This window comes from Coregonus clupeaformis, chromosome 2, assembly GCF_020615455.1.
Source record: "Coregonus clupeaformis isolate EN_2021a chromosome 2, ASM2061545v1, whole genome shotgun sequence".
Taxonomy (NCBI): domain Eukaryota; kingdom Metazoa; phylum Chordata; class Actinopteri; order Salmoniformes; family Salmonidae; genus Coregonus; species Coregonus clupeaformis.
Genome location: NC_059193.1, coordinates 5,855,578 through 5,879,146, shown reverse-complemented (window position 1 = coordinate 5,879,146; position 23,569 = coordinate 5,855,578). Strand labels below are relative to the sequence as shown.

Genomic DNA, 23,569 nt, shown 5'->3' with positions numbered 1-23,569 from the left:
TTTAAAGACAGATTATTTCACTTATAATTCACTGTATCACAATTCCGGTGGGTCAGAAGTTTACATACACTAAGTTGACTGTGCCTTTAAACAGCTTGGAAAATTCCAGAAAATGATGTAATGGCTTTAGAAGCTTCTGATAGGCTAATTTACATCATTTGAGTCAATTGGAGGTGTACCTGTGGATGTATTTCTAGGCCTACCTTCAAACTCAGTGCCTCTTTGCTTGACATCATGGAAAAATCAAAAGAAATCAGCCAAGACCTCTGAAAAAAATTTGTAGACCTCCACAAGTCTGGTTCATCCTTGGGAGCAATTTCCAAACGCCTGAAGGTACCACGTTCATCTGTACAAACAATAGTACGCAAGTATAAACACCATCCCAACCGTGAAGCACGGGGGTGGCAGCATCATGCTGTGGGGGTGCTTTGCTGCAGGAGGGACTGGTGCACTTCACAAAATAGATGGCATCATGAGGAAGGACAATTATGTGGATATTTTGAAGCAACATCTCAAGACATCAGTCAGGAAGTTAAAGCTTGGTCGCAAATGGGTCTTCCAAATGGACAATGACCGCAAGCATACTTCCAAAGTTGTGGCAAAATGGCTTAAGGACAACAAAGTCAAGGTATTGGAGTGGCCATCACAAAGCCCTGACCTCAATCCTATAGAAAATCTGTGGGCAGTACTGAAAAAGCGTGTGCGAGCAAGGAGACCTACAAACCTGATTCAGTTACACCATCTCTGTCAGGAGGAATGGGCCAAAATTCACCCAACTTATTGTGGGAAGCTTGTGGAAGGCTATAATTATAATATAATTCTCTCTACTATTATTCTGACATTTCACATTCTTAAAATAAAGTGGCGATTCTAACTGACCTAAGACAGGGAATTTTTATAATAATAATAATAGAATATTTTACTAGGATTAAATGTCAGGAATTGTGAAAAACTGAGTTTAAATGTATTTGGCTAAGGTGTATGTAAACTTCCGACTTCAACTGTACATATAAAGTGGGTAAAACAGTATGGAAACATTATTAAAGTGACCAATGTTCAATGAATCTATGTACATAGGGCAGCAGTCTCTAAGGTGCAGGATAGAGTATCGGGTGGTAGCCAGCTAGAACAGTGATTACGGTTCAGGGCAGGGTACTGGGCGGAGGCTGGCTAGTGGTGACTGTTTAACAGTCTGAATGTCTGGAGATAGAAGCTGTTTTTCCAGTCTCTCGGTCCCAGCTGTGATGCACCTGTACTGGAGGGCCCTGCGGTTGCGGACGGTTCAATTGCCTTACCAGGCGGTGATACAGCCGGACAGGATGCTCTCAATGGTGCATCTGTAGAAGTTTGTGAGGGTCTTGAGGGCCAAACCGAATTTCTTCAGCCTCACTGTTGCACCTTCTTCACCACACTGTCTGTGTGGGTGGACCATTTCAGATTGTCAGTGATGTGTACACCGAGGAACTTGAAGCTTTTGACCCTCTCCACTGCACCTCGTCGATGTGGATGGGGCCGTGCTCCCTCTGCTGTCTCCTGTAGTCCATGATCAGCTCCTTCGTTTTGTTGACGATGAGGGAGAGGTTATTTTCCTGGCACCACTCCGCCAGGGCTCTCACCTCCTCCCTGTAGGCTGTCTCATTGCTGTTGGTAATCAGGCTTACCACTGTTGTGTCATCTGCAAACTTGATGATTGAATTGGAGACGTACGTGGCCACGCAGTCATGGGTGAACAGGGAGTACAGAAGGGGGCTGAGCACGCACCCCTGTGGGCCCCCCGTGTTGAGGATCAGCATGGTGGAGGTGTTGTTGCCTACCTTCACCACTTGGGGTCGGCCTGTCAGGAAGTCCAGGATCCAGCTGCACAGGGAGGGGTTCAGACTCAGGGCCCTGAGCTTAGTGATGAGCTTGGAGGGCACTATGATGTTGAAGGCTGAGCATAGGTATTTACAGTGAGGGAAAAAAGTATTTGATCCCCTGCTGATTTTGTACGTTTGCCCACTGACAAAGACATGATCAGTCTATAATTTTAATGGTAGGTTTATTTGAACAGTGAGAGACAGAATAACAACAAAGCAATCCAGAAAAACGCATGTCAAAAATGTTATAAATTGATTTGCATTTTAAAGAGGGAAATAAGTATTTGACCCCTCTGCAAAACATTACTTAGTACTTGGTGGAAAAACCCTTGTTGGCAATCACAGAGGTCAGACGTTTCTTGTAGTTGGCCACCAGGTTTGCACACATCTCAGGAGGGATTTTGTCCCACTCCTCTTTGCAGATCTTCTCCAAGTCATTAAGGTTTCGAGACTGACGTTTGGCAACTTGAACCTTCAGCTCCCTCCACAGATTTTTTATGGGATTAAGGTCTGGAGACTGGCTATGCCACTCCAGGACCTTAATGTGCTTCTTCTTGAGCCACTCCTTTGTTGCCTTGGCCGGGTGTTTTGGGTCATTGTCATGCTGGAATACCCATCCACGACCCATTTTCAATGCCCTGGCTGAGGGAAGGAGGTTCTCACCCAAGATTTGACGGTACATGGCCCCGTCCATCGTCCCTTTGATGCGGTGAAGTTGTCCTGTCCCCTTACAAGAAAAACACTCCCAAAGCATAATGTTTCCACCTCCATGTTTGACGGTGGGGATGGTGTTCTTGGGGTCATAGACAGCATTCCTCCTCCTCCAAACACGGCGAGTTGAGTTGATGCCAAAGAGCTCGATTTTGGTCTCATCTGACCACAACACTTTCACCCAGTTCTCCTCTGAATCATTCAGATGTTCATTGGCAAACTTCAGACGGGCCTGTATATGTGCTTTCTTGAGCAGGTGGACCTTGCAGGCGCTGCAGGATTTCAGTCCTTCACGACGTAGTGTGTTACCAATTGTTTTCTTGGTGACTATGGTCCCACCTGCCTTGAGATCATTGACAAGATCCTCCCGTGTAGTTCTGGGCTGATTCCTCACCGTTCTCATGATCATTGCAACTCCACAAGGTGAGATCTTGCATGGAGCCCCAAACCGAGGGAGATTGACAGTTCTTTTGTGTTTCTTCCATTTGCGAATAATCGCACCAACTGTTGTCACCTTCTCAACAAGCTGCTTGGCGATGGTCTTGTAGCCCATTCCAGCCTTGTGTATGTCTACAATCTTGTCCCTGACATCATTGGAGAGCTCTTTGGTCTTGGCCATGGTGGAGAGTTTGGAATCTGATTGATTGATTGCTTCTGTGGACAGGTGTCTTTTATACAGGTAACAAGCTGAGATTAGGAGCACTCCCTTTAAGAGTGTGCTCCTAATATCAGCTCGCATCTGTATAAAAGACACCTGGGAGCCAGAAATCTTTCTGATTGAGAGGGGTCAAATACTTATTTCCCTCATTAAAATGCAAAACAATTTATAACATTTTTGACATGCGTTTTTCTGGATTTTGTTGTTGTTATTCTGTCTCTCACTGTTCAAATAAACCTACCATTAAAATTATAGACTGATCATTTGTTTGTCAGTGGGCAAACGTACAAAATCAGCAGGGGATCAAATACTTTTTTCCCTCACTGTATCTTGTCCAGGTGGAATAGACCATTGTGCAGTATAATGGCGATTGCGTAGTCCGTGGATCTGTTGGGGCGATATGTGAATTGTAGTGGGTCTAGGGTGTTGGGTATGGAGGAGGTCATATGGTCTTTAACTAGCATCTCAAAATGCCTCTCATGATGACAGAAATGAATGCTATAGGCATAGTAATTTAGTTCAGTTACCTTCGCTTTCTTGGGTACAGGAACAATGGTGGACATCTTGAAGCAAGTGGGAACAACAGACTGAGATAGGGAGAGATTGAATATGTCCGTAAACATTCCAGCCAGCTGGTCTGCACATGTTCTGAGGACGCGGCTTGGGATGCCGTCTTGGCCGGCAGCCTTGCGAGGGTTAACACGCTTAAATTACTTACGTCGGCCACGGAGAACGAGAGCACACAGTCCTCATGAGGGTCGGTGCCTGCGTCGGCATCTCGATGTTGCTTTCCTTGAAGTGGGCAAAGAAGGTGTTTAGCTCACCCTGGAGCATGACATCGATGTCCGCGATGTGGCTGGCTTTCCTTTATAATCCATGATTGTCTGGAGTTCCTGCAACATACTCCTCGTGTCTTAACCGTTGAATTGCAACTTAACTTTGTCCCTGTACTGTTGTTTTGCCTCTTTGATTGCCTTACGGAGGTCATAGCTGGTCTGTTTGTACACATCCATGTTCCCAGTCACCTTGCCATGGTTAAATGCGGTGGTTCGCGCTTTCAGTTTTGCGTGAATGCTGCCATCTATCCACGTTTTTTGGTTTGGATAAGTTCTAATCGTCACAGTGGGAACAACATTGTTTATGCACTTCCTGATGAATCCCGTCACCAAGTCAGTGTATATGTCGATACTATTCTGAGAGGCGACATCATAAACACAGGTTGTAATCTCACACTGCTGGGTGAGTATTGCTGAGTGAGTACTGCTGGGTGAGTATTGCTGGGTGAGTACTGCTGGGTGAGTATTGCTGGGTGAGTACTGCTGGGTGGTTATTGCTGGGTGAGTACTGCTGGGTGAGTACTGCTGGGTGAGTACTGTTGCTTTATGTGCTGCTGCCAAAACATGTCTCCCTCTTTTTACCTCCACAGCAGTAAAAGTTATTTTGTCAGGGGATGAAACATTTGGAAGCTGTCAGAGTTCAGGAGAGGTAAAACCTTGACCCCTGACCTCTGGTGAGCCCACCCCTATTCCCCAGTGTCCCACACACTGGGCTCCCATGGCTCTTATCTTCACCACCATTACTGCTGCCCAAGACCTGGCTGTATATATCCATGGCTCTAGCCCTACCAGTCCCCAGCCGTTTTAGGGCCAGGGCACATGCAGCCAACATTGTTAATGCGCAGCACTAGTGCTTCGCTTGGGAATTCAGCAGGAAAGGACTGAAGCTCTCCCTCAACAGTTGTACATAAGGGATGGAGTCAGTAACAGTTATTGCCCCTTTTCTAGGTCACATACCATGCCAATACAAGAGGCAAGGGAAGTCAACCAGACCCAGAACTGATACTGGAACAAAAAGAGAGGATGAGTCATGTATAGATCGATACTAGGCAGGTGAGTCTACTTGGCTTGCATGACCTTGCTGTTCTATATATGCCATGTGTCAATGTTGATTCTGAACAACCACACAGGGTAGGAGAGAGAGACATTATATCCTTAGAGAGTTCTCTCTGCTTGGGTTCCTTGTCTCTCCAGCAAAACACCTATAGCAGCGCTCACAGCCGCGTCCCCGGACACCCACCCCACTGTCTGTCTGTCGTTGTGGTGGAGACTGTGAGACCGTGGTCAGACGGGAGGCGGGCGCGGTCTGACGGTTGGTCGGTGAGTTAGGGCTGAAGGTTTTCTAGAGGGCCTGGTGGAGCAGCTCCAGCCCCAGACCTTTTGTTCTTTGTTTGCCGCTGTGAGGTACATGTGTTGCAGTTTAGCCCACGCCTCCCTCACCTAAATGGATAATTGTATCGAAATTACAGTGGCAAGCCCAGCTCAAGACCGCTGTAAGGGGGAGGGGGTCTGCTGCGGCCACAGGGAGTTTGTCAGAAGTGCAGGCACACTTTGGATTGTGCCATGTTAAGGAAAGAGGGGGGTTAGTTGCCAGGAGTCACGGCCATCAGTGTTAATAAATGACTTGGTGTGGTGAAAACTGAACAGTCCCCCAGTTTCCTCCTCCCTCCACCAAACTCATAATACTCCTGGAAATAGAGTGACTCAACAGTAACCACCACAAACTCCTATCTGTTGCCTTGAGTGACAATGATTTTACACTTATTTTTCCAGGCAGCTCCCAGTTTCTTGTCTCTCTAACGGCCCGTGAACTATCGGTGAGGTAAGATTTATGAGTCTATAACATGTTGAGAGATGAAAAGCTGTTGACAGTGAGTAGTGTGAGTAGTGTTTACAGTGCTACAGTTAACACTGGAGATGACACATGAACTCTTCTGAACAGTGAAATATGCGTGTGAGAGTCATTCCCTTTGATCACGTTTCCACCGACGTGACAATGATCTAACTTCTAATTCTGATTACTGCTAGTGTGACACAGAACCACAGAACTCCGTGACCTGACCCACCTGGGCATCCAGAACATGTTTGTTTTCGTCCTCATTCTTGTAGTCAAATAAGTCGCGGCAAGTTCAAAGCACAAACACATATGGACACATGAATCCATGCTAGTGAGTAGTGGAAGAAAGACAGAAAGATGAAAGGATGTTTGATGGAATTAAAACCATTCTTGTCTCACATGAAATTAAGCTGAACAAAGAGCGACACAGAGAAAGAATTGTCCGTTGTAAGTAGCAGGACAAGCAGTTCTGTCTAGACTTTGATACCTAGGGCAAGGGGAGGTTAGGGTTAAAGATTGTGCCAGGATGTGGGTGAGGTTAAATATGGAAATATGTTAAAAGTTATAGTTGGGAGCCAGAAAGGTTCATGGTCAAGGTTAGCATCAGGGTTAGCATTAAGTCATCTTCTAAACATTACTACATTGTAATCACAATACTGTACCACAGACACCATTACACTCGTCTATTCTCACGTAATGTTAGTGAGAACAGCTCAGAACAATGCTATCCTAAATAACCCACCCCCCCACCCAGCCACCCCCCCAGGCCCTGTGTGGCTAGCTAGTCCCAACAGAACCCTGCCAGCCTCCGCTAGGCTGCTGGTAGATACAGGGGTTTGATCTACGGGTTTAATTCAAATAGAAGGATGCAAATTAGCCACCTTGACCAGGTCACCACATTAAAACAGTAAAACAGCTTTCATCCAGAGGCTCATTAGAGGGGCCAGTCGGTGGCTGACTGACTGGGGGAATTGGGCTGGGCCCTCAGCAGGCAGGGTGCACCGAGGCCCGCCCTCCCTTCCTCCCCCCACCACACCCTGCCTCCGCCTCACAGCCAGGCACAACAGAGAAGAGAAGAAAAGGCACATTAGGCTGGGGGTAATTTCCTCTGGAGTCACCATGCGCCTGTTGCTGCAAACCGCTTATGGCTCTATAAAAGATACCAGGAGACTTCTAATTAGCCTTTCCTCCAGCGCAGCGCTAGCCTCCCCTCTGTCTCTCATGCTGGGTGGAGGGATGCTGACGACAACACTCTCTAATTTGCCTGACTGCCTTCCTGCCTGCCTGCCTCTCTCTGGCTTCAATTGACGTGAGGTACAACAGACACTCAGTCACTGCTGTAAATAGCTATCGGCAAGCAGGCAGGCAGGCATACATGCAACATAATATGTCAATTTCATGTTGTGAGAAACATGGCTCCATGAGATTTGTAATGGGGTGTTGATAATTGATTAACTTGATAGTCATACATTGAACAAAAAGCTTTATTCTATTTTAAATCTGAACCTCAAATCTTCTGAACTTACAAACTCCTTTTGGCTTTCTTGACATGTGAAGTTCTATGATTATCTTCTAGTCTGTGAATTTCTTTGCGCAAGTAGAACTCATATATATGTAATTCTGGTCCATATAACTGCTCAAATCTTATGACCTATGAGAGGAAGGTAAAATAGCTAACAGTGGACCACCATCATGGAATGGAGCTACCGCATAATACACCATTCTATGTTAAAGATAAAAATAACAACTTTTCATCAGTCAGTGTTTATTTCAATCAGATGTGCCCTCACCGATGAAAATCAGAGAAATCCGCTGTTATTTTTGCTTTTTTCTCCATGACAGACACAGTGGCACGTATGTTTGATCACAGGTACCCGATATGAATGGAGAATGAGGCTTTTTGAGGGGGAGGCCCTTTAGAGTTCCCCAGTAGGAAAACATAATATGGGACCTTACAAACACGGCCTCCACATGAAGAGTGCTGGGGCTGGGGCTGGGGCTGGGGCTGGGGCTGGGGCTGGGGCTGCCCTCCCTTGCCCTCTCTCTCCCCCAGACCTACCGTCTCCACCTCCACCCTCTACCTTCCCCCTGTCCCTCTCTGCCCGTCTCTGTGGGACTGGAGCAGAGGTAAAGGGGCTCCCTGTCCCCCAGCCTAGCGCTACACCAGTCCAGCACCACTTTCCTCTCCACTACACACAGGAGCCAGAGCTGGAGCAGTCTGCCCAGCCGTGCTTTACCTCAGTCATCGCATCAGGCCATGCTACTGACGACTGCCTGCCTGACGTACTTTCTTCAACTGGACAATCTTTTTCCACCACTCACTTAAACTCCAACTAGTCATTTAAACTGGTCACAGATTACATCAAATGTATTGAATGTATAAACATAGTATTAGAAGAAAATAAATCCAATCCAATACTTAGGTCCAATGTTCTAATAGTGCTGCATCAGAGAAAAGCTTTTCTCTCCCTCTGCACCTGTTTAGAGAAAACATCCCCAAACATCAGAGCGTGAAGGAATGAGCCCAGGCTAAGACCTCTTTAGACAAGATAATGCCCCCCTAATTCCACCTCGGTGCTGCTGAATAGCCCCCTCTCCCGTGCCAATGGAACCGTTGCTATACCGAGGCTTACTCTCCCAAAGCCCTGGGCCAATATTAACAATGGGGGCTGGGCTAGCAAAAACACTTTGTGCTGGTTTTGAGCTCTCCTGACTCTCCTGTGCCTCACTACGCTGTGTTGAGAAGCAGGGTGTGGCCTTCGCGCTATAGTAAGGCCCTCTGGACCAGAACACTGAGATGAAATCAGGACAAAGGACAGCACACACAGGCACACCTGACCTGACGTGACCCTCCACACCTGGTGACCTGAGGTTCCATCAGACAACAGAGATGTTGATGCTATGTAGAGCAGACAGAGTGGACAATTAGCTTAGTCTCTACTCTGTGGTGTTCACAGTGCTTCTAGAAAACTTTTACATCTCACTATTTGTCATTTACAGATAGAAACTCAATGTTCTTATTTAAAATGTAAATAGATCCGGTCTGTTATTTTACACAAGAGTTGTTACAATTCATCTGTGAATGTTTTAATGTGTGAATCATTATTACCTGCGTACCACACACAGTTGTTGACATGAGGTTAATCAAAACACGGTTGGTTAGGTAAGTGTGTGTGTGTGTGTGTGTGTGTGTGTGCATATGTATGTGTATGTTTACAGTATATACAGTGCATTCCGAAAGTATTCAGACCCCTTGACCTTTTCCACATTTTGTTACGTTACAGCCTTATTCTAAAATGTATTAAATAATTATTGTTCCTCATCAATCTACACACAATACCCCATGACAAAGCGAAAACAGATTTGTTGATATTTTTGAAAAACAGAAACACCTTTACGTAAGTATTCAGACCCTTTGCTATGAGACTCGAAATTGAGCTCAGGTGCATCCTGTTTCCATTGATCATCCTTGAGATGTTTCTACAACTTGATTGGAGTCCACCTGTGGTAAATTCAATTGATTGGACATGATTTGGAAAGGCACACACCTGTCTATATAAGGTCCCACAGTTGACAGTGCATGTCAGTGCAAAAACCAAGCCATGAGGTGGAAGGAATTGTCCGTAGAGCTGAGCAATCGGGGGAGAAGGGCCTTGGTAGAGTGGCCAGACGGAAGCCACTCCTCAGAAAAAGGCACATGACAGCCCGCTTGGAGTTTGCCAAAAGGCAGCTAAAGGACTCTCAGACCATGAGAAACAAGATTCTCTGGTCTGATGAAACCAAGATTGAACTCTTTGGCCTGAATGCCAAACGTCACGTCTGGAGGAAACCAGGCACTGCTCATCACCTTGCCAATACCATCCCTACGGTGAAGCATGGTGGTGGCAGCATCATGCAGTGGGGATGTTTGTCAGCGGCAGGGACTGGGAGACTAGTCAGGATCGAGGGAAATATGAACGGAGCAAAGTACAGAGAGATCCTTGATGAAAACCTGCTCCAGAGCGCTCAGGTCCTCAGACTGGGGCGAAGGTTCACCTTCCAACAGGACAACGACCCTAAGCACACAGCCAAGAAAAAGCAGGAGTGGCTTCGGGACAAGTCTCTGAATGTCCTTGAGTGGCCCAGCCAGAGCCCGGACTTGAACCCGATCTAACATCTCTGGAGAGACCTGAAAATAGCTGTGCAGCGACGCTCCCCATCCAACCTGACAGAGCTTGAGAGGATCTGCAGAGAAGAATGGGAGAAACTCCCCAAATACACAGCTGTGCCAAGCTTGTAGCGTCATACCAAAGACGACTCGGGGCTGTAATCACTGCCAAAGGTGCTTCAACAAAGTACTGAGTAAAGGGTCTGAATACTTAGGTAAATGTAATATTTCCGGGGTTTTTTGTTATATAAATTAGCAAAAACATCTAAAAACCTGTTTTTGCTTCGTCATTATGGGGTATTGTGTGTAGATTGATGAGGATTTTTATTTATTCAATCCATTTTAGAATAAGGCTGTAACGTAACAAAATGTGGAAAAAGTCAAGGGGTCTGAATACTTTCCGAATGCACTGTGTATGTGTGTGTTAGCTCAGTCAGCAGTGGACTCTGGGTTAGAATAGGTTCACTGTGTATTCCTGTGGGTCGTGCCAGAGGATCGGCTCAAACAAAGCAGCGCTCTCTCTCAGCCTTGTCCGTTTGACTGCCTGCCTGCGCAGTTTAGGTTAAAGGCAGTTAATTGGTTTCCTGCTCAGGGTTACGTCAACACGCTTACGTCAACACGCTGTCTTGTTTTAAACAGTGTGGAAACTTGAGAGAAGCAACAATATGGCACTGTTTGCTCACCCCTGCCTCCCAGAGCCAGTTAGAATAATACCAGAGCTTGCCTGCTTATCATTCCCATAGAGTTGTAAGACTTCATACGCTCTGAAATCCAAACACACAGCAGTTTAAACACTCCACTGATCGCCAAGCAGAATAATACAGTGTCACACAGAGCGGTCCTGAACACTGGTCACTTTAATGTTTCCCACTTCATATGTGTATATACTGTATTCTAGTCATGGCTCATCCTATATACAGTGGGGAAAAAAAGTATTTAGTCAGCCACCAATTGTGCAAGTTCTCCCACTTAAAAAGATGAGAGAGGCCTGTAATTTTCATCATAGGTACACGTCAACTATGACAGAGAAATTGAGAAAAGGAAATCCAGAAAATCACATTGTAGGATTTTTAATGAATTTATTTGCAAATATGGTGGAAAATAAGTATTTGGTCACCTACAAACAAGCAAGATTTCTGGCTCTCACAGACCTGTAACTTCTTCTTTAAGAGGCTCCTCTGTCCTCCACTCGTTACCTGTATTAATGGCACCTGTTTGAACTTGTTATCAGTATAAAAGACACCTGTCCACAACCTCAAACAGTCACACTCCAAACTCCACTATGGCCAAGACCAAAGAGCTGTCAAAGGACACCAGAAACAAAATTGTAGACCTGCACCAGGCTGGGAAGACTGAATCTGCAATAGGTAAGCAGCTTGGTTTGAAGAAATCAACTGTGGGAGCAATTATTAGGAAATGGAAGACATACAAGACCACTGATAATCTCCCTCGATAAGTGGGCTCCACGCAAGATCTCACCCCGTGGGGTCAAAATGATCACAAGAACGGTGAGCAAAAATCCCAGAACCACACGGGGGGACCTAGTGAATGACCTGCAGAGAGCTGGGACCAAAGTAACAAAGCCTACCATCAGTAACACACTACGCCGCCAGGGACTCATCCTGCAGTGCCAGACGTGTCCCCCTGCTTAAGCCAGTACATGTCCAAGCCCGTCTGAAGTTTGCTAGAGTGCATTTGGATGATCCAGAAGAGGATTGGGAGAATGTCATATGGTCAGATGAAACCAAAATAGATATTTTTGGTAAAAACTCAACTCGTCGTGTTTGGAGGACAAAGAATGCTGAGTTGCATCCAAAGAACACCATACCTACTGTGAAGCATGGGGGTGGAAACATCATGCTTTGGGGCTGTTTTTCTGCAAAGGGACCAGGACGACTGATCCATGTAAAGGAAAGAATGAATGGGGCCATGTATCGTGAGATTTTGAGTGAAAACCTCCTTCCATCAGCAAGGGCATTGAAGATGAAACGTGGCTGGGTCTTTCAGCATGACAATGATCCCAAACACACCGCCCGGCAACGAAGGAGTGGCTTCGTAAGAAGCATTTCAAGGTCCTGGAGTGGCCTAGCCAGTCTCCAGATCTCAACCCCATAGAAAATCTTTGGAGGGAGTTGAAAGTCCGTGTTGCCCAGCGACAGCCCCAAAACATCACTGCTCTAGAGGAGATCTGCATGGAGGAATGGGCCAAAATACCAGCAACAGTGTGTGAAAACCTTGTGAAGACTTACAGAAAACGTTTGACCTGTGTCATTGCCAACAAAGGGTATATAATAAAGTATTGAGAAACTTTTGTTATTGACCAAATACTTATTTTCCACCATAATTTGCTAATAAATTCATTAAAAATCCTACAATGTGATTTTCTGGATTTTTTTTCCTCATTTTGTCTGTCATAATTGACGTGTACCTATGATGAAAATTACAGGCCTCTCTCATCTTTTTAAGTGGGAGAACTTGCACAATTGGTGGCTGACTAAATACTTTTTTTCCCCACTGTAGCTTAGTGGGTAAGAGTGTTGTGCCAGTAACCGAAAGGTCGCTGGTTCTAATCCCCAAGCCGACTAGGTGAAAAATCTGTCGATGTGCCCTTAAGCAAGGCACTTAACACGAATTGCTCATGTAAGTCGCTCTGGATAAGAGCGTCTGCTAAATGACTAAAATGTAAATAACTACTGCTGTACACACATTTTCTATTCATATACTGTCTTTACACACACACACATTCCAGTCTCTGACATTGCTCGTTCTGATATTTCTTAATTTAGATTTTTCTGAATTGTGTGTATTTTCTGTTTTTACTGTTAGATATTACTGCACTGTTGGAGCTAGAAACACAAGCATTTATAATAATAATATAATATGCCATTTAGCAGACGCTTTTATCCAAAGCGACTTACAGTCATGCGTGCATAAATTTTTTTGTGTATGGGTGGTCCCGGGGATCGAACCCACTACCTTGGCGTTACAAGCGCCGTGCTCTACCAGCTGAGCTACAGAGGACCACATTTCACTGCACCTGCGATAACATCTGCAAATCTGTGTACACGACCACTAAACTTTGATTTGATCCTGTTGGAGCTCAAAGCAAGGCAAATAAATCAGAGAGATCCTCCAGCAGTTTGCACTCATCCTTAGACCCCATGTGATTTACAATAACTGACCACTAGATTTATGTGGCAATATATAAAGGATACTTTGTGGTAATGGCAGGGGGTAGGAGAACTCTCTTGTCTTGGACCCATTGCTTTTATATTGGCTTTGTTTCCCCTGTACAGTGACAAGTAGATTATTTTTCAGCAATATTAAAAATTTTAAAGACTACATGAACACCCAAATTTGATGTTTTTTTAGATACTAGAGTATTTTGTTGTCTTCCACAGTCCTACGGTCAGATGTATTCAGACTGGGAATTAATAGTCCTATGAATCTTATAAGCTCTCTCTTTTGCTATGAAATTATTTTCATACTCCCTACATGGGTGTAAATCACAGAGGCTAACCCTCAGTCAATGACTGACTCTGTTTTTCAGATGACACAGCAGCGAGCCAAACCGACGCTCCACCTGCCGTATTGGAACCCAATGCTGAGCTCACCCAGCCTGACCCTACAGGAGAGCCCTGGGGTGAATAGCACACTGCTTCACTTCACTACATTATAGCCCTACATGTTATCATCGGAATGTTATTGAAGTCTGTGTTATCCTTCATGATGTATCATCTCTGCAGTGAAGCCTCGGTTTAGCCAGCCCACTAAGATGCGCAGGCGGGTGCTGTACAAGCCGGTGGGGAGCTCAGTGAGGTTCAAGTGCCAGGCCAGCGGCACCCCTCCCCCCGTCATCACCTGGTGGAAGGACCAGACTCCTCTGCCACCCCCGCGCCAGGGCAAGCGCCCCCAGTGGACCCTCACCCTGAAGAACCTGCAGCCCCAGGACAGTGCCAAGTACACCTGCCACGTCTCCAACCCAGCCGGGCACATCAACGCCACCTACAAGCTGGATGTCATCGGTAAGGATGGGTCACTGCACTGGCCAACACCACTAAACACCACCAACATCACCAACTTTCAGCATGCTTATAGGGAAGGACATTCAACAAGCACAGCCGTTACACAAATGACTGATGATTGGCTGAGAGAAATTTATGATAAAAAGATTGTGGGGGCTGTTTTGTTAGACTTCAGTGCGGCTTTTGACATTATCGATCATAGTCTGCTGCTGGAAAAACGTATGTGTTATGGCTTTACACCCCCTGCTATATTGTGGATAAAGAGTTACCTGTCTAACAGAACACAGAGGGTGTTCTTTAATGGAAGCCTCTCCAACATAATCCAGGTAGAATCAGGAATTCCCCAGGGCAGCTGTCTAGGCCCATTACTTTTTTCAATCTTTACTAATGACATGCCACTGGCTTTGAGTAAAGCCAGAGTGTCTATGTATGCAGATGACTCAACACTATACATGTCAGCTACTACAGCGACTGAAATGACTGCAACACTTAACAAAGACTTGCAGTTAGTTTCAAAGTGGGTGGCAAGGAGGAAGTTAGTCCTAAATATTTCTACAACTCAAAGCATTGTATTTGGGACAAATCATTCACTAAACCTCAACTAAATATTGTAATAAATAATATGGAAATTGAGCAAGATGAGGTGACTAAACTGCTTGGAGTATCCCTGGATTGTAAACTGTCATGGTCAAAACATATTGATACAACAGTAGCTAGGATGGGGAGAAGTATGTCCATAATAAAGCGCTGCTCTACCGTCTTAACAGCACTATCAACAAGGCAGGTCCTACAGGCCCTAGTTTTGTCACACCTGGACTACTGTTTAGTCGTGTGGTCAGGTGCCACAAAAAAGGACTTAGGAAAATTGCAATTGGCTTAGAACAGGGCACCTGGACACCCATGCATACCCCACAAGACATGCCACAAGAAGTCTCTTCACAATCCCCAAGTCCAGAACAGACTATGGGAGGTGCACAGTACTACATAGAGCCATAACTACATGGAACTCTATTCCACATCAAGTAACTGATGCAAGCAGTAAAATTAGATTTAAAAAACAGCTAAAAATACACCTTATGGAACAGCGGTGACTGTGAAGCAACACGAACATAGGCACAGACACATGCATACACACACACGATAACATACGCACTATACACACACATACACATGGATTTTGTGTACAACCAACAACACCAAACACCACCAACACCAACAACAACACACCAAACACCACCAACACCAATACCACCAACAACACTACCAACACCAACAACACCACCACCACCACCAACAACAACACCAAACACTACCAACAACACCACCAACAACACCAAACACCACCACTACCAACAACAACAACACCAACAACAACATCACCAAACACCATCAACAACACCAACAACACCAACACCAAACACCACCAACAACAACACCAACACCAACACCAACAACAATACCACAACCAACACCACCAACAACACCACCAACACCAACAACAATACCACCACCACCAACAACACCACCACCAAACACCACCAACAACACCACCACCAACAACACCAAACACTACCAACACCAACAACCCCACCAACACCACCACCACCAACCCCACCAACACCAAACACCACCAACACCACCACCAGGACAAATCATTTTTCCTTTTCCTCCATCGTTTTACACCACACTCCATTTATACCCCAGGCCTCTCTTATGTTTCCAAGGTAATTGTGCTTAGTGTGTTGTCAATATGATTCACATGCTTATGAACTCCTGTCCTTCTCCCTACAGAGCGCTCTCACTGCAAGCCTGTTCTGACCGGCACCCACCCGGTCAACACCACTGTGGAGTATGGCGGCACCGCCTCCTTCCAGTGTAAGGTCCACAGTGACGTGAAGCCCGTGGTCCAGTGGCTGAAGAGGGTGGACCCAGGCACAGAGGACCGCTATAACTCCACCCTGGAAGTCGGAGGGCAGCATTTCGTGGTTCTGCCCACAGGGGATGTGTGGTCCCGGCCCGACGGCTCCTACCTCAACAAGCTGGCTATCGTCAAGGCCCGTGATGAGGATGCTGGGATGTACATCTGCCTGGGAGCTAACACTATGGGTTACAGCTTCCGCAGTGCTTACCTCACCGTGCTGCCAGGTGAGTACAGCCATTCACTCTGAACTGTAGAATGGGACTTTACTGGGATGGAATGGCAGGGGGTTATTCTTGTTATATATTGTCTTATAACACTTCAGAAAGCTTGGATCTGTAGCGCTGTCACTGATCTCTCCACTGTTGTATGTCCAGACCCTCAGGTGGAGAACACAGTGACTCCTCCACACCTGAGCTCCGGCCTGCCCTGGCCTCTGATTATCGGCATCCCTGCAGCAGCCCTCCTCATCGTAGGCACCATTGTACTCTGGCTGTGCCACAGCCGCCGACGCCACAACACCCTGCCCCCCCGTCCGATGACCATGGCCCACCGAGACCACCACATCTCGGACAAAGAGCCCAGCACCACCACCCCCTGTAGTGCCCTGACTAGCCCTGACTACCCCAGCCAGAGACTGGTGGGCCTGGGAAGCCCCGGCCTCAGTGGGCCCCCTAAGATCTACTCCAACATTTACACAGACATGCACACGCACACACACTCCCACGCCCATGTGGATGGTAAGGTCCATCAACACCAGCATTTCCACTACCAGTGCTAACCAGCCCCCTCTCATCCCACCCCACACCTAGCCACTGCTGCTATTCTCACCCAACAATGGACTATGAGCAAGGTAGATGGAAACAAGGAAAGGCTTGTAGTTCATATGAACTACACCTCCCATGATAAGCAATGCTAAAACACCATACAGTGGCAAAACCCTTACCAGGTTGGATCCTGGGATACGCATATTACTAAGCTGCCTGCTTTGGAGGAATACTGCTTCATTGAGAAGTCTCAGGGCAAGAAATACCCTCTCACATGTGAGTCATTTCTTTGTTATGTGTTTTTTTTTATACCAGTCAACCAAGATCAAACTCTAATTGTATTTTAAAGGATGAAAATATGACTTTAAAAATACGATTTAGATGTCTTTGGATATATAATAATAATATGCCATTTAGCAGACACTTTTATCCAAAGCGACTTACAGTCATGCGTGCATACATTTTTGTGTATGGGTGGTCCCGGGGATCAAACCCACTACCCTGGCATTACAAGCGCCGTGCTCTACCAGCTGAGCTACAGAGGACCACATGGATGCACGTAGCCCTGGAGAAATCATTCATTAGTTAATGGGAGAAATCATTAATTAGTTAATGGTTGAAATGACCAGGTTTAGGTTCAATTTAGGTCAATTCAAATTTGATTAAAGGTATTCCAGTTTACACAAATGAGCGTTTCTAATAGAATTTACCCCAACTCTGGAATGTACAATTGTTGTTTTTTTAAATAAAAAATTACACTCATTTAAACATGTACCGGTATCCAAATTTCCAAAGCATAAAGTTATATAAGGAACTTTTAAGCTGGTGTAAATTGGAAAATGCAAGATTTATATATTTTATAAATTGGAAAATGTAACTGTGACAAATTAAAATCTAGCCAAAATGTTTACAATGTGAAAGATTTTCTATTTTCATTATAGCAACACAAACTGTGGTGTCCTCTGTTCTGATATAGGTGGTATTATTTTTGTTTCATGTAGGAAAGTACAATTCATCAGGGAAATTAGATGGATGGATGGATTAGGTGATGAGGGCTTTTTGATTTTTGTATTCAGATAGTGTAATATGTATCCAACTAAAAAAGCAGTATTAGTAGTAGTAGTATTCACCCTGTATGTGTCAGATGCCAAGTTATTTTACAGCGCTATAGATGTGTATATTACTTACATTTCTTGTGAGGTATATTTTTGTATAAGGTACATGAGGACGAGTATTGTACCTGTGTCTATTGGTTTTTAAAACTCACCAAAAAGCTATTTAGTTGTGTTTTTACTTTATTGTTCTATATTTCTTTTGTAACAACCATTATTCTCGATTGGATTGACCTATGGATCATTTTGTGAAAAATATGACAAGTGTTGATTGTATTGTTAAGTTGAATTACAACATTATGCTGGCCTAGTTGTCTCATATTTGATTAAGAATCTGACCATATGATTAATACTGTATATAAGATGATTACAAAGATAATGTAACAGAGTCATTAACCCTCACAATTGCCATGTTAATCTTATGCAATTCCTCTGTGAAACATTGCATGCTGCAAACTCCCCTCTGGTGCTCATGTACATTTAGTACTGAACAATAATATTTTTGTAATGTTTTTTAAAATACGTTTTACTGTTTTCTGTTTCGTGTTCCGTTTGCAAAATGTATTTCAATGAAAACATGTTATTTTTTTACGTGTGAAATGTTTTTTATTATAAATAAAAACAACGCCATTCTGGTCCATGTTGATTTGCTACTTTACACAACACAGAAAGGCCTCCATACACTTATATAGTTTAAGATCCTCTGGAATGCTCTCGGAAATCTAGTTTACTTTCAACACCAGGCAAGGAGATAAATATTCCCAATAGGATATGATTAGGATTAATATGAGGGTAGGGTTACACAGACGCAGGCAACGGTGCACAAGGGCTACTTCCTCAGTTTCTCCCTGGATGATTGTAACTGCAAATCATTACCGACACAACAGATTATGTCTTTGTCACTACCTTACATGAGTTGGCTGTTGTAGTTTCTCTCTCTCAGAAACAAAATGCTTACAAAGCATTATGTTAGGGTAACCAATTGCATCAAAATGTCTATTTACCATGAAAATGCCATTTGGTTTAGCTGTTTCATACCATGTATAAAATCCTGACGTTGTGTTGAGAATGTGTTTAGCGCCATAGCTTCATTCTTAGAAAATATGTGTTGAACAACAATTTATGTGTAACAATTACTCAACAACATGTTGTGTCCGTTCCTCCAATGAATGTGTTAAACGCTGAAAACGTCCATTCTTCTGTATCTCAAGTCCAAAACTGTCTGAGCTGGTCTATCTGGACTGCATATCTGACTGGCTTACATCTAATAAATAACTCGTTTGACATGTTTCAAGAATGGTATTTTGCATGTACAAAATGTGTTTCATGTAAGAGTTTGGGATATGGAGCACTGTATTAATTGAATAAATGGCTATTGTTTTTCTACACGTCTTTCCCATTTACAGAATTGTAAAGTGGAATTAAGTGGAATATAACGCAATATCTGAAGAATAATAAACACATCGGCTGCGTTTACACAGACTGCCCAATTCTGATCTTTGTTTCACTAATTGGTATTTTGACCAATCAGATCAGCTCTGAAAAAGATCTAATGTGAAAATATCTGATGTGATTGGTCGAAAGACCAATTAGTGGAAAAATATTAGAATTTGGCTGCCTGTGTAGACGCATCCATCTTTTGACTCACTCGTGTCTAGTTCGGGTAAGATCTCAACTGCATACTCCCCACGTCCTCTCTCAAAACCCATTGGATGAGAAAGCCAGAGGTCCCGCCCCTCTGACCCTGTCCTCCAGTGGGTTTTGAGAAGGAGACGAGGAGTGATTGCAATTGAGATCTTCTCATGTTGTATTAGTTGTGTTAACAAATTATGTGTTAAATGTGCCAACACAATGATTGTGTTAAAAGTAACAATATGTGTTGTTCCTAACTAGACACAGGGATGTGTTAAAACAGTGGTTCCTAACCTTTTTAGGTTACTGTCCCACCAACTGCATTTTGCTCTACCTGGAGTACCCCTGAGGTACACCCTCATGTTCATTTTATCAGTCGGCCTATCAGAGGAGGCTGGTGGGAGGGCGGGCTCATTGTAATGGCTGGAGTAGAAATATTGGAACGGTATCTAACATATGGAAACCACATATTTGACTCTTTTCCATTTATTCCATTCCAGCCATTACAATGAGCCAGTCCTCCTATAGCTCCTCCCACCAGTTAGCACTGAGGCCTATGGTCTCATGAGTCTTCTCAAGTACACCCTGTGGATTGGCCAAGTACACCCAGGAACTACTGTGTTAAAAAATAACACAACTTGTTGTTTTTAACACATCTGTTCTAAGAGTGTTGAACAGAAAAACAACCAACAACATTTCAAATGCACATGATGATACATCTATATTCCCTGATATGATTGCAGTGTTGTGAATGCACGAGTTCCAATCTAAAATCTCATAACATGATATTGCTGTGTTGTTTTACACTATTACAACATTTTACATCTGTAGCTCAGCTGGTAGAGCAAGGCGCTTGTAACGCCAAGGTAGTGGGTTCGATCCCCGGGACCACCCATACACAAAAATGTATGCACGCATGACTGTAAGTCGCTTTGGATAAAAGCGTCTGCTAAATGGCATATTATATTATTATTATTATTACATACCAACAAGGAACATCAACTTATAAAGCCACTGAGGAGTGTTTTCTGCCATTCACTACCGTGCATTCTAATTCCAGCGTGCACACGCTCCTTCGCGTTCTTCTTCTTCAATTTAATGTGCATTCCGCCACCTACTGTGCGGGATGGAAACAGGATTCCAAAAATGGAACAAAATACCAAAACAACTACCAAACGACCAAAACAACAACAAAAAATACGAAACTAAATCAAACAGCTTTTCTTTTAAAAAAATAACATAAAAAAGATCTGATCCCTACACAGGCTCAAGGGGAACCTGGGAGGTCAGGTCTTCCAGCGCCAATACCCTTTGTAAAATCCTTGAGTCCCAATAACTTTTCTGCACAGCCACAATAATGTCCGGTTTCTTCGACTTCTTTGAGACTTGTACTGAACAGTTTACAACTGTGGCAATGAACGCAACAAAATCCACCTTTTTAACACACAGGGTATCTTATGTCTGGCAGCAAACATTTACTACAGGCTGTGGTGTATCCACTACCATCGATTCACTAGCATCACTTGTTTTCTCAATTCATTTAATCGCCTCCGCGTAGGAGATTCGATTGACCGCTCTTACTTTTGCCACCTCAATTTGCTTCACCCTTACAGGGCACTCCAGGAACTCAGGATCATGATCCCCACCACAATTGCAACATCATCGTCCTTCTACACACCGTTCGTCAGTATACGTACTCTGTTTACCACCATAAACCAATGCTGGCATTAAGATAAGGCCTCCTGTAGCTCAGTTGGTAGAGCATGGCGTTGGGTTGTGGGTTCAGTATGAAAAATGTATGCACTCACTAACTGTAAGTCGCTCTGTATAAGAGCGTCTGCTAAATGACTAAAATGTAATATTGCACTCAATGAGCTGTATAAGGCTATAACTAAACAGGAAAACGCTCATCCAGGGGCAGCGCTCCTAATGGCCGGGGACTTTAATGCAGGGAAACTTAAATCTGTTCTACCTAATTTCTACCAGCATGTTGAATGTGCAACCAGAGGAAAAAAAACTCTAGACCACCTTTACTGCACGCATACAAAGCTCTCGCTCGCCCTCCATTTGGCAAATCTGACCATAACTCTATCCTCCTGATTCCTGCTTATAAGCAAAAACTAGCGCAGGAAGCACCAGTGACTCGGTTAATAAAAAAGTGGTCAGATGACGCAGATGCTAAGCTACAGGTCTGTTTTGCTAGCACAGACTGGAACATGTTCCGGGATTCTTCAGATAGCATTGAGGAGTGCACCACATCAGTCACTGGCTTCATCAATAAGTGCATTGATGACGTCGTCCCCACAGTGACCGTACGTACATACCCCAACCAGAAGCCATGGATTACAGGCAACATCCGCACTGGGCTAAAGGGTAGAGCTGCCGCTTTCAAGAACCGGGACTCTAACCTGGACGCTTATAAGAAATCCCGCTATGCCCTCCGACGAACCATCAAACAGGCAAAGAGTCAATACAGGGCTAAGATTGAATCGTACTACACCGGCTCTGACGCTCGTTGGATGTGGCAGGGCTTGAAAACTATTACAGACTACAAAGGGAAGCACAGCCGCAAGCTGCCCAGTGACACAAGCCTACCAGACGAGCTAAACCACTTCTATGCTCGTTTCGAGGCAAGCAACACTGAAGCATGCATGAGAGCACCAGCTGTTCCGGATGACTACGTGATCACGCTCTCCGTAGCCGATGTGAGTACGACTTTTAAGCAGGTCAACATTCACAAGGCCGCAGGGCCAGACGGATTACCAGGACGTGTACTCCGAGCATGTGCTGACCAACTGGCAAGTGTCTTCACTGACATTTTCAACATGTCCCTGACTGAGTCTGTAATACCAACATCTTTCAAGCAGACCACCATAGTCCCCGTGCCCAAGGACACTAAGACAACCTGCCTAAATGACTACCGACCCGTAGCACTGACGTCTGTAGCCATGAAGTGCTTTGAAAGGCTGGTCATGGCTCACATCAACACCATTATCCCAGAAACCCTAGACCCACTCCAATTTGCATACCCTCCCAACAGATCCACAGATGATGCAATCTCTATTGCACTCCACACTGCCCTTTCCCACCTGGACAAGAGGAACACCTACGTGAGAATGCTATTCATTGACTACAGCTCAGCGTTCAACACCATAGTGCCCTCAAAGCTCATCACTAAGCTAAGGATCCTGGGACTAAACACCTCCCTCTGCAACTGGATCCTGGACTTCCTGACGGGCCGCCCCCAGGTGGTAAGGGTAGGTAACAACACATCTGTCACGCTGATCCTCAACACGGGGGCCCCTCAGGGGTGCGTGCTCAGTCCCCTCCTGTACTCCCTGTTCACCCATGACTGCATGGCCAGGCACGACTCCAACACCATCATTAAGTTTGCAGATGACACAACAGTGGTAGGCCTGATCACCGACAACGATGAGACAGCCTATAGGGAGGAGGTCAGAGACCTGGCCGTGTGGTGCCAGGATAACAACCTCTCCCTCAACGTGACCAAGACAAAGGAGATGATTGTGGACTACAGGAAAAAAAAGAGGACTGAGCACGCCCCCATTCTCATCGACGGGGCTATAGTGGAACAGGTTGAGAGCTTCAAGTTCCTTGGTGTCCACATCACCAACGAACTGTCATGGTCCAAACTCAGCAGTGTGTAGGAGGGAGGTTCCTAGGTGTGAGAAGTGTGCAGAAGGGCATGAGACAAAGGAATGTGTAGCATTGGGGAAAGTAGTGGTATGTGTTAATTGTAGGAGTGCCCACGAGGCAGGTGTAGAAGCCCCGTGCTTCTACACCTGCATTACTAGCTGTTTGGGGTTTTAGGCTGGGTTTCTGTACAGCACTTCGAGATATTAGCTGATGTAAGAAGGGCTATATAAAATAAAATTGATTGATTGATTGATTGATTGAGGCTGGGGATCAGAAATGTCCTGTGCGAGAGAGACGGGTTGAGGTTTCCAGGGTTAGAGTAGTGCAGAAGTTGTCATATGCTGAGGCAGTGAAGAAAGTAGAGGAAGATGGGTCAAGGGGGAGGGATCCTGAGAGGAGTGCTATGAGTAATA

The 23,569-nt window shown here is 44.9% G+C and overlaps 1 protein-coding gene across 2 annotated transcripts in view; it reads left to right on the top strand.

Annotated features, from left to right (window-relative positions):
• The window catches only part of LOC123492848 (fibroblast growth factor receptor-like 1), a 55,528-nt gene extending 38,312 nt beyond the window's left edge, over nucleotides 1-17,216 (top strand). For both annotated transcript variants that reach the window (XM_045226148.1, XM_045226146.1), the window contains 4 exons: nucleotides 13,596-13,688; nucleotides 13,792-14,070; nucleotides 15,862-16,215; nucleotides 16,366-17,216. In XM_045226148.1, coding sequence (XP_045082083.1) covers nucleotides 13,596-13,688; nucleotides 13,792-14,070; nucleotides 15,862-16,215; nucleotides 16,366-16,769 — 1,130 coding nt within the window. In that variant the 3' untranslated portion in view covers nucleotides 16,770-17,216. The remainder of the gene's footprint in view (nucleotides 1-13,595; nucleotides 13,689-13,791; nucleotides 14,071-15,861; nucleotides 16,216-16,365) is intronic.
• Nucleotides 17,217-23,569: the final 6,353 nt, after the last annotated feature.